The following is a 15,878-nucleotide window of genomic DNA, read 5'->3' as shown; positions in this document are numbered from 1 at the left end:
AAATGCTAAACCACTCCTGCAAGTGATGGTGGTAAGATATCACAGAAGGAAGCATGCTCTGCCTTCAATTCACAGCTTGTTTTTGAATTATATGTGTTTGTAATCAATCACAAATCCCAGGTATTCATGGTAACTCAGAAAAATGCTCCAGTTGGATGTGGATGTTTTGGTTGGCTCCCATATCCGTGTGACAGCCAGCTGGGGTTATTTGGATTATTGTGTGATAACAGGATGACAGGAATTTATGTAAGGGTCCCTGCCACCAGAGGGAGCAGGCAGATGTGTGTAAGAAATGCTGCCAAACCCAGAGCACAGTGACAGGGACACTTCACTGTTACTGAAGGAAGAAAGAAAGACTTGGATTAGGATTTCTACAATTTTCTACATTTCTACAATTATTTTTTTCTTGGATTTCTACAATTTTACCAATGCATTGCTAACATGAGGTAATATGTAAATCTCCCATTCTCATCAGAAGTCTACTTAAAGTCAGCTTGTTTTGTAAATCACAGATACAGAGTTGGTGGAAGGGCAGGAAGGCAAGAAATCCCTGTTAAAAAGGTGAAAAGCCATTCCAAAGGGTTTCCCACCGTGCAGAGAAGCTGAGCATCAGTAAGGGGACAGGGACTTGTCTGCCACGTGTGAAAAGCCCTCTGTGCATGTCTACAGAAAAGCCTGCAGCTTGGTATTGTTACTTGGAAGAGCCTCACTTTCAGGGGGAAAAATCCCCTTTCCCTTCTCCTGTGGGTTCATTGGATTCCCCAGTCCGAGGGGAGCAGGTCCCAGAGCCTGGCCCTGTTCCAGGCAGGAGCAGCCCTGCAGGAGCTGCAGGCAGAGCCAGCCCTGGGAGCCAATCCCATTCTGCACAGAGCACCCTGTGCTTCCCTCCCTGCTGACTGCCTGGTAGTAAACCTGACTGAGGCACTTCTGGGCATCTCTGGCCCCTCTGACCTGGGGGAGAGGGTTGTTTCTCCCATTGCAGGGTGCTTTGCATCCCACCAAACTGTTGAAATGAATACTTTATGTTAAAAACACAAATATGAAATAGAGCCTTACCTTCTAGCAATGCCTGCCAGCAGTTCTGCAGTGCAAAATGGTGAATTTTTGTTCTTTTGGGTATAGTATACTGAGAATATTGAAAATCTTGCTGAACTGCAAAAGAATTGTCTCATTTTAGCAACATACATATTTACTGTCATCTCCTTATATCTCATCATGTGCATATGACTCAGTAATGGTATAATTTATATAGCAGTGAGAACCATATAATTACTTCCCATCTAAGTATTAATTATAATTGTGTCAATCTTTGGAGTGTTGAATGATGATTACAGTTGAAAATTATTTAGTATTTACAGAAAATCCAAGTGCAATTTTAATAATTTGGATGCTGCTTCCTTTTAAACACCATATTTACTGTACTCAGCTTTACATATCCTTTAGTGGGGATAGAAAATGAAGCCCATTTTCTCTGTGTAAAAAACTTTTTTTTTTTTTTTTTTTAATTTTAGTGAAAATGCCTCTAAGAAATTTCCTGGAGATAACTCTGCTCCCCTGCCACAGCTCCTTGGATCCTGTCCCTGGTCCCAGACGTAGCCTAGGCTTGTGGGTGCCCCAAGGGCTGGCTGGAGCTCCATCCCTGCTGTTGATGTGCTGGCAGCCAGTTCTGCTTCCTGCTCACCCAGACTCACCCTGGGGTTTTCCATTAGACACCGAACTTAAAAATTACTTTAAAATGTAGAGTGCATTTCCTGCAGCAACACATTTCAAAACAACACAGCAAAGAAGTTTTCCTGGGGAAAGTCCCAAGGAAAGCACAGGGTTGAGCTCTCCTTGCTCTCTTGTGGGGTTGTGTCCTAGGCCAGACACACAGAAGCTTTCAGATGAGGGATGGGACTATTTAGATGAGGAATGGGATTATTTCAGGAGAGGAATGGGACTTTCCAGGCAGAAGTGAACAACAGCATCCCAACCCTGTTTCGTTTCAGTCAATAGACGGAAACCTCCTTGGCTGCCTGCTGTTGGATGTCAGGACTGGCCTCCAGTCTGAACCTTGCAGCATTTTTTTTTTTTTTTTTTGCTGGGCTGTACAAAGGAATGGGGGAAGCAGATCTTCCTGTCCCACACGTGGATCGTGCCCAGCTCGGGGTGAGCAGAGCGAAGCTCGGGGGATGCGATGTCTTTCAAAGACAGACCCAGCCCCTGTTTGGGGGCTTGGCCCGCGGTCCCGGGAGGGGAAAAGGAGCAAGGGGTGCTCATGAGGGGCTGGCTCCCCGCTGCCCTGCCCGCCCTAGAGCCAGTGCCCGTTCTGGGAGCCCCTCGGTGCCACGCTCGCTCTCCTCTGGCCGGGCTGGTGCAGGGGAGGCTCCGGCGAGTGCAGCCCCGGCCGGCCCTGGGCATAAGGTGCTGCGGTGCCCTGACCCTGCTGTGCCTGAGCTGAGCTCCCATTACCCTGGCACACCGCTGGGGACACACGGACTGCCAGCCCAGTGTCCCGGCCTCACTCGTTGGCTTCCTTTTGCCGGTCCCTTCTCTAAAGCTGGGAACGCTGCGAGGCCCCTGAGGCTCTGTTCCTGTGCCCAGCCCGGCGTCTCTGCTTGCATGGCACTCGCACCGCTCCCGGAGGTCACCGTGATCGCCCGGGAGCACCCGCGCTCCTTACGGGGAAAGAGCCGGGATTGTGCCTGGAAACGCAGCCGTGTGCGGGAGCAGGCCTGCAGCACCCTCTGGGATCGCTGTGCCTTCCCTTGGCTGCAGCGAGGCCGGGAAGGACGCGCAGCTCCCGCCTGCGCAGCTGTGCTGCAGCTGCTGTCGGTAAAGCCAGCTGCACCGGGGGACCCACCGCCACCTCTCCTCCACCCGTGCATCGTGTCTTTTGAGGAAGACTTGCAACAGGCTTTGCAATGGCCTGGAAAGCCTGGTACCAAAGGAATAACATGAATATTTAAATATTATTATCTTTTTCTTTTGCCTCTACATAGTACTGATAATAATTTTTTTTTTTTTTTAGGTAGTGCTTTGCCTACTGAAACACACAGACAAAGAGTTATTTAAAAATGCTTTGTTGTCAATACACTGAATGAGCTGTACTAGTGATACCTACAATGACAACAAAAGGCTCTTCTTTTTCCGTCTGTTTTAGAACATGCAAAGTATCATCAAATCAACAAGTAGGCTTGACTGGATAACATTTATCTTCATTATGAGTGGCTAATTTCAATAGGTTCTGCAATGCTTTAGAAAGGTCAGATGCACTGCTTGTCTCTGCTGGTCTGTTATGCTGTGTGATGCCATGGAAGGAACACTTTGAAGCACATACAGGGAAATTTACGTAAACTTGCAAAATTCGCGGTAAAAAAAAAAAATCCCATTGTATCCCTGTTTAAAGATATAAAATTGGTAAAACTTCCAGAGGTTTTATTCTTCTCTTGGTCTGAGTTCTTCAGAAGGATTACGGGAAGAGCCGCTCTCACTGCGGTGTCTGGGGCACGATGGCCAGCGGAGGACGCTCCGTGTCCCGCCGCGCTCACACGCCGCTGTCCCGCACGGGGGAGCAGCCCCCGCACTGCGAGATGACGGCCAGGGCCGAGCCGGGCTGCTGCAGCTCCCGCAGCCTCAGCGCAGCTCCCGCAGCCCGGCCCGCAGTCCCACGGGCTGCTTCCTCCTCCTGGCTGGTGCAGATGTTTCTGGCTGTTTCATTTCTTTGGCAAGGGTCCGTAAGGGAATATGGGGGGGGATCATCTGTGGGAATATATATTTGTGTTGCTCCTGGCCCCACACATTCATCATAGCTGAAAGAAAAAAAAGAAATATTCATTAAATTCCTGGGGGAAAAAAAAGCCACAGTACATTACTTCAGCATAACAGAGGCGAGTAAAGTGAGAAGAAAACGAGTGTGTGGTGTTTTGTTCCTCAGCCCACATCCTTGCTGACCCTGCCATGTCAGACACTCACGAATGAATGAATGAGTGAGACAATCCCGGAGGTGCAGTCACCGTAAGCGCAGTGCAGCCAGGGCTCATTCCGGCTCTCACCTGCCTGAGAGGCAGGTTAGACAGGCCTGGGGGGAGTGGTGTTGCTGTTTCGGTTGTGAAATGAGGCACGGAGAGCTGGTGATGCAGTCTCTGGCAGACATCTCTGTGCTGCCCTGGCTGCAGCCTCTGGAGCTCAGCCAGCAGCCCTGGCTGGGCGGTGTGGCTGGGAGGCGAGTGCTGCCAGGGCTGAGCTGGATCACCTGCACAGACGGGGGCTGCTCATTCTGGGATGAGCACAGTGCCTGTTGTGTTCCTCCCAAAGAGCAGGAACAGGGCAGGTGGATTGGGGTTCCATGGGGTGCACCCAGGCTCTGTGGTTCAGTCTGTGCCACCGGGCTCAGCCAGGGAAATGTTCCCTCCTCACGCTGCTCTGTGCTCCCTGGCTACAGGCAAGAGCCCTAAAGAGTCACAACATCATGATCTTAAAAGTTAGACCTGCTTTGTGCCTGCTGTTTAACCATTCCAGCATCATTTAAACTCCAATCAGGAAATTTTTCCTATTAAAACAAACAAACAAACAAACAAAAACCCCTTTCTCTACTGAGTTAACCTGAAAAACATTTCTGCTGGAGCCAGACAAATTGAGAACTTCCTCAGCCACACTAACTGCAGAGCAATTAAGATCTGGGATATTTCCTGAAAATTGGGATACTGAGCATGTGTTTTCTCAGCAGACTGAAGGCACACACTGTTCCCCTGTACCTGTTAAAGCCAGGCTACACCAAGCTCCCAAACCCCAGTCTGGGTGATGGAAATTGTTCTTGGGGAAGGGAGAGGAAAGAAAGTGAAATCAGAGTGCTACGTAACTAAACTCAAATATCCATGGGTGTTTTTATTTTTACCTCCTTTTTCATCTTACTTTTATATTCATCAGGACAATGGCTTTAAATTCAGACTAGAAAATTTCAATTTCCCCATCAGAAAATAATATTTAAGAACCCAAGTCTGTTCTGAAAACCCTGAATAGGGCTGCTAGATATTTCAGGAAAGTCCCAGCATGTTAGGAAGCAGAATTGTTGGTTTTTTTTTTTTTTTTACAGCATGTGGAAAAGATGTCACTCCAGCCCCTACTGAACACACTGAAGCTTTCAAACATACATGGTAGTATTTGAAAAGTTCTTACACCTCCACCAGAGACTGAAGACCTGATGTCCTCCACTCTCCTTGAGCTCCATGAGGTAAAAGAAACAGCCACTTCCTGCAGGATTCCTATGAGCTGCATCTTTACTTAATTTACACTTTGCTGACCCAAAGCCTGGTGAATTAATTTAAAATCTCTCCTCAGGTTTTGACTGACTTAATCAGGCTAACAGAGAGCTGGGCCTGTTAGCATAGGGGAAAAGTTTCCATTCAGAAAAGCCCACAGCAGTGGGAGTTTCAAGGGGGAAAATTTGGAATCCTTCTGCCAAGGAACAAAAGGGAAGAAGCTTCTCTGTCTCCTGCTTCTGGGAAATCTGCCACTGACCTAAAGGAGAAATGGGCACAGTGGGAACTGTTCCTTGCTGCTGTTACCTGATCATCTGCAGAGGATTCCTCTGCCTTGGGTTTAACCTAATGCCTTTCCTGGACCACAGCTCAGCTCTGTAGAACTGAACTGCTGGCTGGGATAAACAGGGAAAGGATCCCTTAGAAAGGAGACTTTGAAGTGTCAAGTAAATGGTGGGAGTTATGGTATTGAGGAGTTGGCATTTTAATGTTTAATTCCAAATATCAAGGTGTTTGTGTTGGGGCATTTTATCCTTCATACATATGATGGATAAAAATAATTATCTTTTTTTCTCCAAAAGCAAGTAATGTTCTTCCCCCTCATTTTTGGCAATTAAGATCACATTTTAAAAAGTGAGTGAGGTAGTAAAAAACACAAGCCAGACTTTCAATTAAACAGCTTTTTGGCAGCTTCACAGCTGTGCCTACAGATTGTTGTGGCCATGAAGAGAATTACAAATAATTCAAACAGCTATGGGTTTTGGTTTTTTTTAATAACTTTTTGTATTTCATTATCAGTTTATGATCTTGATGTTCATTTCCTGTGTTCTTTTCTGTGCATGGGATCTTTGCTTGTAGAGCTGACATTGCAAACAGCTCCTGCTCTGTTTCTGCAGATAAGGTTCCTCTCTGGTGAGGGCAGAATGGACATGAATTAGGGTCATAAAAGAGACTTCAACTTTGTATTTTTTTCTTTGTTTCCAAGTGCTTTGTGGGTTTTTTAAAATGTATTTTTGTTGGGGTTTTTTTTGTTTGGGGTTTTTGTTTTTCTTTGTTTGTTTGTTTTGTAGTGTGATTTTCCCCCTCTCTGTTTAACAGATTTAGTACTTTGGTCGTGCTTTCTGACTGCTGTTACAGAGACATTCCTGTAGGATAAATAATGCATTAGCAACTCTACAAGCATGAATTTTACTTTACAGTCTCTCCTTCAAGGAGACTTTAATATGTAAACTTGAATGACTTTACAAGATTATTTTTTTATTCGAGAATTTAAACAAGTATTATAAGAAATAATACTGAGTTGGATGGGCATCCACTCTATGGGGGTGGTTGGAAAACCATTCCTCAAAAGATTTGAAGGATTACTTAGAAAAAATTTCAATAGCAATAATTTCTTTCAGGTGATTAGCAAGTATTGATGTGAGTGATGCTGGACTAAAACGTTACTGTCATTTCAAAATAAAACCAGACCTTGATCCCAATCTGGAGCTAAAGAGGCAAAAAGATTTGGGCGTGGTGGTGATGGGGAGGTTGGGAGGTTTGTTCTGTTTTGGTTTTTTATTTTGTATTTAATGTGTGAGTTTTTTCTGGGCCAGATTTCTCCTGGTTTGGCTGCCTCAGTCAGAAGCTCCCAGTTTAGCTGGGGGGCACCAGGAACACCAGGGAAATAGGAACGGGAGAGACAGAGGAACGGGGGAGGTCTGAGACTGCAGCTCCTAAATCATCAAACTGCAATCTCAGGAACTGCTAAGGGAGTGATACCCACAAAGGGGTGTGTAAATGCATATGTGTGTGTATAGGTATATTTATATGTTTGTATATATACATTTATACATATATATGTTTTGCAACTGAAAATGCAGGACCATGAGGTGGAAAAACAAAAATTCTTGTTCATCTTATACAAAACCCACCACAATAGTTATATTTTATCTGTCAGATTAGCTTCTGTGAAGATATTGGACATGTTAAAAAGTAGTTCAGGCTTGAAGTTCACTACAGCAGTCACAGGAAAATCCTTTTAGATAGGAAAGCAAATGCTTTTGGAAAGTGTTGTGTTACCATAACATAAATAATGGAGCACAGGAACTCATTACACTTCATCTTGTGGATACCAGCCCTGAAAAAATCCTTGGCTGCAATACTTATAGTGAATCCACTTTAATCCTCTGCTTTCTAAAACCTGTGTTATCTGGAGATGCAGTATCAGCAGGCAGTGATGAGAAGGAAGGAGTTACTGACCATGAAATGTGCTGCTGTCTGCATGGGTTTGGGCCTTGTTTTTGTTACAATACCTGCACTGCTGTGTTTAGACACACTGTTGAGTTTTTAAGGGATAATTTCCCTGGGAAAAGCAAGGGAGGCTGATGTCTGTGGGCATCCTACTGCAGGTAAATGGGATCTGCAGGGAGGGGATGGTGCTCAAAAATGGCAGCAGCTCTCCAAGATGACCTTGCTGACTCAGAGTGTGGCAGGAGGGGCAAGAACTTTGGGAACATGTTGGGTCTTGTTGCAGTAAGTATGAGGATGGGTTTGTTGCCAGGGAAACTCCAAGGAGCTTCTTTACCTGGCTGTCATTCATAAACTAGGAGGCCCTCTGGGGCAGGAAGAAGGTTCTGCTGACAGAACTGACAGAACTTTTTAAGATGCAAACAAGAAGTGAAAAAAGGCAGAGGTGGGAATGAAGAATTCTTTGTGCAGTAGATGTCTTGTGGTTCACCTTGTTCATTTGTTGTATGTTCTAACTCTGCTAAAATTGCTCCTGTTGCACTGTTTCCATTTTGTGTTCTTTTGAAAATGGCAAACAGAGCCCCTGAATCTGGAACATCTGTGTGCTGGCAGGCTGGAGCTGTGATGAAACAGCACAAAGGACATTTTCCATGATGATGTTACCCAACAGAAAAGCTGAAATCAGAACAATTGTGCTGGAACTCTCTGCAAGAAGGTTCAGATGAAAAAAACAGTGATGCCTTTGATGCCCATGTAGGCAGTTGAGCTGATGATGCTGAACTCTGCCTTCTGTGATGGCACAATGTGCTCACAGCCAGGTTGGTAGGAGAGCAGCCTGGAAATCTGTCCATGTGTCCTTTGAGATGTGTTTTCCTAGAATACATATTTTCTTTGGTGATTTATTATCACCATGGGGAAATAGACCAGTTTTGACAGAACTGCTTCTCTAATGACATTGTCATGAGCTAGGATATTTTCCTAGGTTTATTTTTGATAGTGACACTTTCCATTTGAGATTCTAATGTATACATATTTATTTACATATTTATTTTAATGTTTTTAAATAGTAAAAAATGTAACCCAAGGTATTGTTGAAGTAAACATCTAGGGCTTAATTAATTTAACTATTGAAGAGACAGGAAAGGTGGAATTTAGGTTTTTTGTCTTTTTTTCTGTCCATAGTTATTTCTGGAATTTCCAGTTTTTCAGAACTACAATAGGACTGTTTGTGTTAATGAGCACTAAAAGGCTGCATCTCTGTTCTGCACTCTGTCTCAAGATAATCTTGAGGAGGTTGCAACTTTGATGGATAAATATTCCAGAGAAAAAATGAAATTAAATGTAAACTGTTTTCCTGAAAACATATATCAGATAACATTTGGAACCAATATAATGCAGTTTCATCATAATTGTGCAGCTTCAAACAATTGAAATAAATGTTTTAAATAAAACAAGTCATTCTAGGATGAAGATTTCATATTATACAATTCAGCCTGGCATCAATTTTACACAGAGTAAGAACTACTCGGTCATCAGCAGTGTTTGGTCTCTGGATTTCTGTAACCATTACACAGTAAAGGATGCTGGACACTGACTAACAAAAATCAGTTAAATAAAAATTTGCAGCTTCCCAAGCCATGGAGTTAATCCACAAACAGGATTCTGAACACCACCACAAATTCTTGAATGTCACCAGAAGCTGCTGATGTTTGGGGAAGTTTTCCATTTGACAAGTTTTAGGGTCATATTCTAAGAAAAGGCTTTGCTATAATTATTCCAGGAATGAATTCTGAGCAGGTGAAGGAAATACTGGCTGCAATATGCAACTGGGAAATCAGAGAAAAATACTCTTTCTTTTTAAAGTACACTTATCAAATATTTGGCAGCTTTAAGTTGTGGTTGCTCTGTGTGGCACTGTAGATTTCTGGTTAGAAATCCTTGGTGTTTCCCTTCATCAGGTGTTGCTGCTTTCACTGTGCAGGGTGGTTTTTATGCAGCAATAATTGGCACCTGCAGAGTGGAACTGGGGCAGGTGTAAAGGGAGGTTGGTCAGAAGGTGCCCACAGATATTTTTGATGACACAAAGCAAAGGGAATTTTGTCCCCCAGCCTCCCAACACACAGGCTGAGGTGTGAGAGCATTTTTGACTACAAAGACAGGAAAAAAGAGAAAGGTGTGGATAATTAAGAGGAATGGAAATGCCACAGAAAGAAATGCTCATAAATGGGCTGTAAACAAAGTTAAGCTTGAAATAAGAAGTTTGTCAAAATAATTAGGAATTTACTCATTTCTATCCCTGATACTGATGAGGAATAGCACTGGGATGTGAAGGGAAGGGTTTCAGAGTGTTTGGAATTTGGAGTTAAAGGAATTGAGAGTTTTAGCTCATGTCATGATACCTAATGGAATGATAAACCTGTCATATTTCCAGTGGCATTTTTTACCTTACTAACTGAAAATCTCAGTGGGGGTTATTGAAGTAAGAGCTGAACTTAACCCCAAAAATCCATCTCATGCTTTGCCAGCTGTCACTGTAATGTGGCAAAAGCTCCCACCTGATTTGCTCTCAGGAAAACAGCCTTGGCAAAGGAATACAGCACAATATAGCAAGATTTTATGTCAATTCCCTGCAAGCCTAATTCTGCCTTTCAAGAAAATTCAGGAGGCTGGCTGGGCTAACTTGCATCCTCAGAAGTAGGGGATGGAAAATAATGTCTTAAAAAAGGACGTCCCTTAAGTAGGCTTTTAAAAATATATTTTTAAAGGGAAATTAGTGTCTGACTTTAAGACAGGAGCATTTCCTTTTGCCATTTTAAAGTAATTTTTAAATTGATTTGCCCATTTAAACAATGCAGGCTGAACTTGGTTATTGAGAATACTGGGATTTATCAAGCCTAAATAAGACAATTTTCTGTGGAACAGATCCTATGTAGATTAGGCAGGGGGACCAGCTGAGGAACAGTGAGCCCACAAACAAACCCTCACACAATGTGATTTAATATGAATGCTGGGATGGAGGGGGCTGAGTGGTTTTTACTTCATGTGCCCTGTGGGGAACATTCAGTGTGAAGTTTGGAGAGGACTTCTGTGGCTTCCATTAGAACCATTCCTGCAGGCAAATCCCTGCATCCTCCAGAGCAGTCATTCCTCAGGGATGTTCTGTGTCAGACACTCATGAGTCTCAGATGCAAAAGGCAATCATCTTGGTTGCCTAAAGCTCTGTACATACCATTAATATCCAGTCACTAAGGAGTGAAAAAGCACTTATGCAGTGGAGTGAGATGCATTTTCCCTGGCCACAAGGTGAGAAGTTGATAAAATTCCTTTCCTGCTGTGAAATCTCCTCATTGCTTGGATTTTACTGACTCTCCTAAAGAAAATGTAATAGTTTTTAATTTACTTGGACTTTGCTTGGCACTGTAATTCAATCCACTTCAAACATGTGAACTCAAGTTATTTTTAACCAGCTTTCTTACTACATCTTTGTAAGAAGATAACTAGCAATGCTCACCAGAAGTGTGTGTTACAAAGAAGTCAGCACAGAGAATGGGAGCTCATGATTTCTGTCTATAAAGATTTCATGCCCACAGTGTCAACAGTATGGTTTTACTCCCACCAGCACAGTGACTGTTGAACAGAATAGCAAATACTGGATTTACAGGCTTTCCAGTGTTTCTTTCCAAGGCATACAGACCATGATGATAGGTGAGATGTGGCAGGGAGATTGTGCTTGTTTTCTGTCCTGGTTGGATAGATTCAGTTTGCTCGTTTGGAGGGATTAGAATTCTGGGGTTTAGAATTGTTGGGGCATCACTTGGATCATCTTTCTCACAGTGAGTTTCTTAGAAACAAAGGCTTTGCCATGTCTGGTGACACAGACTATGAAACATTAACTTCTAGCCTTGCTGCCAGTATCTGTACATATCATAAATATTCTCTGAAACACAAACCCCTCATATTCTGAAACTGTTTGGTTCATACCCCCTGTATTTTGTTTTCATATTTCCCATCTACACCTCATGTAAAATCAATGTGACAGATGCTAGCACAGATCTCAGATTCATTAAAAAGCCATTAACTGTCCTAAAGGGATGTTTATAGGTAGCAGCACTGTATATTTTGGGCTGTCAAAACAAATTGACCAAATGGCTTCTCTGTAACCACCCTGCAAGTGCAGCAGGCTAATGACAGAATTCCATGCCTGGCATCCCTCTAAATCTAATGCAAGAAAGGGTTAGTGGAAGTGTCTGTGGGGATAATCAGATTGAGTCACAAATGAAACTTGTGATTCAGAGATCAGAGCAAATACTAATATCCCAAGGCATTTTTCATAGATTAATTTACCAATAACATTTCTTCTATAAATAGTGTTCTATATAAACAGTTCTTGGACTTCCAGCTGGAGAGCTGGGAGTGGGCAGGCCTGAACAGGGACATCTCCCTCAGCCACAGACGTGGGGACTGACTCTGTGTTTCATCAGCCTTCCCCTTAAATCCCTTTTCCACTCATTTTGTGGTTTAAAGCTCAGCTATAAAATCTAACCAAGCACCCCTTGGCCAAATAAAAGTGTTGTGCTTTCTCCTGAAACCGTTGCAGTGTGTGGTCTGGCAGGAGTGGGGTGAGGAGCTGCACCCTCCTGGCTGGGTGCTCCTGCAGGTGGCCTTGCAGCACCAGGTGGATAAAAGGGAATTCACCTGGCAGCATCCACTGCTTTTAACTCACTGAACTCTCTCACTTCAAAGATCTTTAAGAGTTATTTACCAGTGCAGTTGTTTTCCTTGCTGCTCTTCATTTCTGTTCTGCTGATGCCACAGCTGCATCATTAGCTTGTGGCCATGCTAGTTTAGCTTTAAATTACATCTGTCCTCCAGGAATTAGGGGGAGGAATGACATCCATTTAGGCAGTGCTATGTTTCAGTAAACCTACTCTTCAAAATATTATCATATGCAATGAGATTGATCCCAGGGAGTTAATATTTTAAATGCACAAGGTCAGGCATGTCTTGTTTCTGCTTCCAGGCCATGTCTGACAGTCAGTTTTCAAATAATTTCCACGCTCTACTAATTAAAAACAGATACTGCAGTGTTATCCCATGCAGGAGAATATAGAGGGAGATGTACAGGAATTTTTCAGGCTTTACATAATGCAGTAATTCAGACAGTGCCTCTCACCCAGTGCTTTTCTGAACAGTTACAATGGTCTGGAGAATGCATTAATAGCAAGTTTGAAAGTCTCCATGTAACTTTGCTTTCAGCCATCTTCTTTTCCCGAAGTTCCCCAAGTTGTGTTGCTAAGATATAAAATTTACTAAGATTTTGATGATTTGCCAAAGCTTCTTTTTCTAAAATGTTTAACTGCAGTGGCAGTGAGAAAGCAGCCAAACCATTCACAATAATCTTTACCTTGGCCTGTGATGCAGGGCTGTAATTACTGGGATGAGCTGTGTTTTCCAGTGTGGGCAGAGGGGATCCTCAGGGACACAGTCCACTCAGCCCAGCAGGGAACCTGGAGGAGGCAGTGGCTGAACACCTTGATGTGTCCCAGAATATTCTGAGAACAGGTAGGACACATGATAATTAACCCTTGCCAGGCTTGTTACAGAGCCACTGCAGAATTTACTGCAAACTGTGGATAATCTGTGCTCTCCTGTGTCACTCATCTCCTTCAAACACCACTCCATAGAAATGGAAAAACCTTCTCTGTGTCTGTTTCCAGCTGGAAATGGAAGCATCCTTTGGTATAATCTTTGATGATCTGTCTGTTAAAGAACTGTATTGTCAGTTTGTTCTCAGCAATCTGGCCAGCTGCCCACTCAGAGTCTTGCTTGGGTGTCAGCTGGCCGCCTTTTATTAGGAAAGATTCGTGGGTGTGGGCCCAAAACCCAGTCTGAATCCCTAAGTGGGTTTATATGAAATTCTACACATTTAGATGCCAGGCTCAGAGTAATTTTTCACATGTGAGCTTTCTGGTAAAATATTTACACAACCCCTAAAAGCCCATTAGTTATATAGGATGAGCTGGCAATACATAACTGCTGCTTGCAGAGCATGCATAGAATAAACATAGCAAAGATCCAGGTCTGGTGTGCTCATAGTGCTGAGCTGCTCTGCATCACAGTCAGAAAAGGGCTGGTCTTACAGTGCTTTAACTCAAAAAGAGTCTGCTTAAAAGGAAGAAAAACAAAAAGAAAAAGAAAGAGGGGCATGGCTGTCCAACCTGTGTTTGCTGTTTGTAAGACACAGCACTACAGAAAGCTTGAAGTGATGTTCTGCTTAAAATGACTTCTGTTGGTTCATTGGAGGCAGTGACTAAATTCCTTCATTTCTGGACCTCCTTGTGCCTGAGGCACATAAAGGAGATGCCCATGGCCCAAAGAGCAGCTCCTGTGGCTCACAAGTGAGCCTGTACCTGTGAATGTGGGCACACAATATAGGAGCTGCTGTATGATTTCTGGAATTTTGTTTTTCTGTTTCCTCTGATCTGAACACTCTCAAGGTCAGTAATAAATGTAACTTTGAAGTTCTTGGAAAAAGTATGCATTTTTGACTTTGAAACTTTTACTTGTAAATGCATTTCTTTCAAAGACAGATGATTTAAAGTGATTCTACTTGTATATTTCATTAGTATATCATCACTATGATAAATTTTAATGTGAATATCACTGAATGAAAATTCCTGTCCATCTTTATTTAGTAAAAATTTATTCTGCTAAGGAAAACTTGAACTTACACTCAAGCTAAACAAGGTCTGTCTGTATTCAGAGTTTGTGTGAGCTGAATTTTTGCAGTGGGCTTTGCCAGTGCAGAACTGTAACCCTGAGAATGTCAGGCAAGTGCTTACCATGGAGGTGGATCAGGATACATGAGGTTCACCTGAGAAAGAATATCCAGGTAGGAGTCAAAGTCACAGGCTGGGGGGAGCTCCTCGCTGCAGGTGGATCTCAGCTCTGCAGAGGAGCCGCCGTGGGAGAAACCATCTGGAGCTGCAAAACAACAATTTACATTGGCTGCTCTTCCTCCCGTGCTGGATGCTCTGCCACTCATTTATAGCACTGCCACAAGTCAGAAAACAAACCTTTCTGAGGCACAGGAGTTGTGGGTATTTTGGAACAATCAGTTTTCATGGGATAGTCTTATTTCTTTAGGAGTAAATGAAGCCCCTCTGTAGGTGAACTGGGGTGTTTCAGGCTCTGGCACAGGGACTGTGCCTTTAGTGCTCCCTACAACACAGATGGGAGTTCCAAAGTTTTCTTGGGCTTCCAAGACTGAACATGAGTGTGGGTTTTACCATGTGCAGCTTCAGCTGTTTATGGGGTAACTGAAATTCCAGCAGGAATGCATCCAGGGGAAGTTTGTCCATTCTGGGAGGGGTGTAACAGGAGGGGCAGGGGTTTGATTGCTGAGAAAATGCTGCTCTCAATAAACACTGACAAAAATGGGGAAAGCTGGAACATGGCACAGAAAAATCATCCTGCTGCCTGCTCCAGGGATTTCTTAATGTTTCCATGCAAGAGCTTCCCAGCTCCACAAATATTAAGAGTTTAGTGCTATTTTCTGTGTTAGAGGCTAATTAGTGTGTGTGTGTCCATGTAATGTAGTGTGGCACAATTTAGTTTAGGATTAGTCTTTTGAATATCTTCCCCAAAATACTTTTCATTTCCATTTCTCTCGCATTGGTATATCTAACAAGGAGTTGGAAAATTTTCCTTTCTGTTTTTGCTTGGCTCTAGGCTTTTTCAAGAAATGAAATTATCAGAGTAGTAGATTTAAACACAGTGATTAAAGCTTATTGGTCAGTATTTTATCATGCCAAAACACTGGGTCAAACAGTAACTCCAGCTTGGGTTTAACTATTTAATCCTCAATGTAGCTGCTGAAAATTAAGAAAATTGATATTACTTTAATAGTAGACATTAGTTTTCTGGATTTTGTATTTATTTTCCCTCTGTAGGTTGCCATGGGAGTTTGCATTTCAATTTTTTTGGACTCTAAATTTGATTCCCAAAATATAGACCTTTTTCACATTTCTGGATAAATTTCTGGAAAAGCCAAAAAGAAATTATTCCTTGCTCCAAGGGGACAAACTGATCCTAGGAGATTAGTGTAGTTTAGACATAAAAATTCCTGGTCCAAATAACTAAATGAGGTTCAATTGACTTCAATAGATACTTAATTTACCTCAGTGAAAACAACATTTAAGCCAATGCATTTTTATGTGGCTTGCTGTTATTGGCTTTTCTATATAAATAAAACCCCCTCAATGATATGCACAGAACTGCACCCATAACAACCTGCAGGTGGAGGAGCCTGCTCACAGAGGACACGGTTGCTGATGCTCCACCATTTATCATTGGAATTTTTACTGTCTGAAGAATTACACAGTAACTTTTAAAACTGGTTTTTTTTTT

General features: G+C 42.9%; 1 protein-coding gene across 2 annotated transcripts in view; it reads right to left on the bottom strand.

Moving 5' to 3' along the window:
- Nucleotides 1-3,075: 3,075 nt before the first annotated feature.
- Nucleotides 3,076-15,878, bottom strand: part of BEAN1 (brain expressed associated with NEDD4 1) — a 53,083-nt gene continuing 40,280 nt past the window's right edge. For both annotated transcript variants that reach the window (XM_030227624.2, XM_009096005.4), the window contains exons 4-5: nt 14,312-14,453; nt 3,076-3,791 (exon numbers count right to left, since the gene is read on the bottom strand). In XM_030227624.2, the coding sequence (XP_030083484.1) occupies nt 3,527-3,791; nt 14,312-14,453 (407 nt within the window). In that variant the 3' untranslated portion in view covers nt 3,076-3,526. The remainder of the gene's footprint in view (nt 3,792-14,311; nt 14,454-15,878) is intronic.

This window comes from Serinus canaria, chromosome 11, assembly GCF_022539315.1.
Source record: "Serinus canaria isolate serCan28SL12 chromosome 11, serCan2020, whole genome shotgun sequence".
Lineage (NCBI taxonomy): Eukaryota > Metazoa > Chordata > Aves > Passeriformes > Fringillidae > Serinus > Serinus canaria.
Note: the sequence above shows the minus strand (reverse complement) of the source record. Positions and strands in the feature narration are given on the sequence as shown.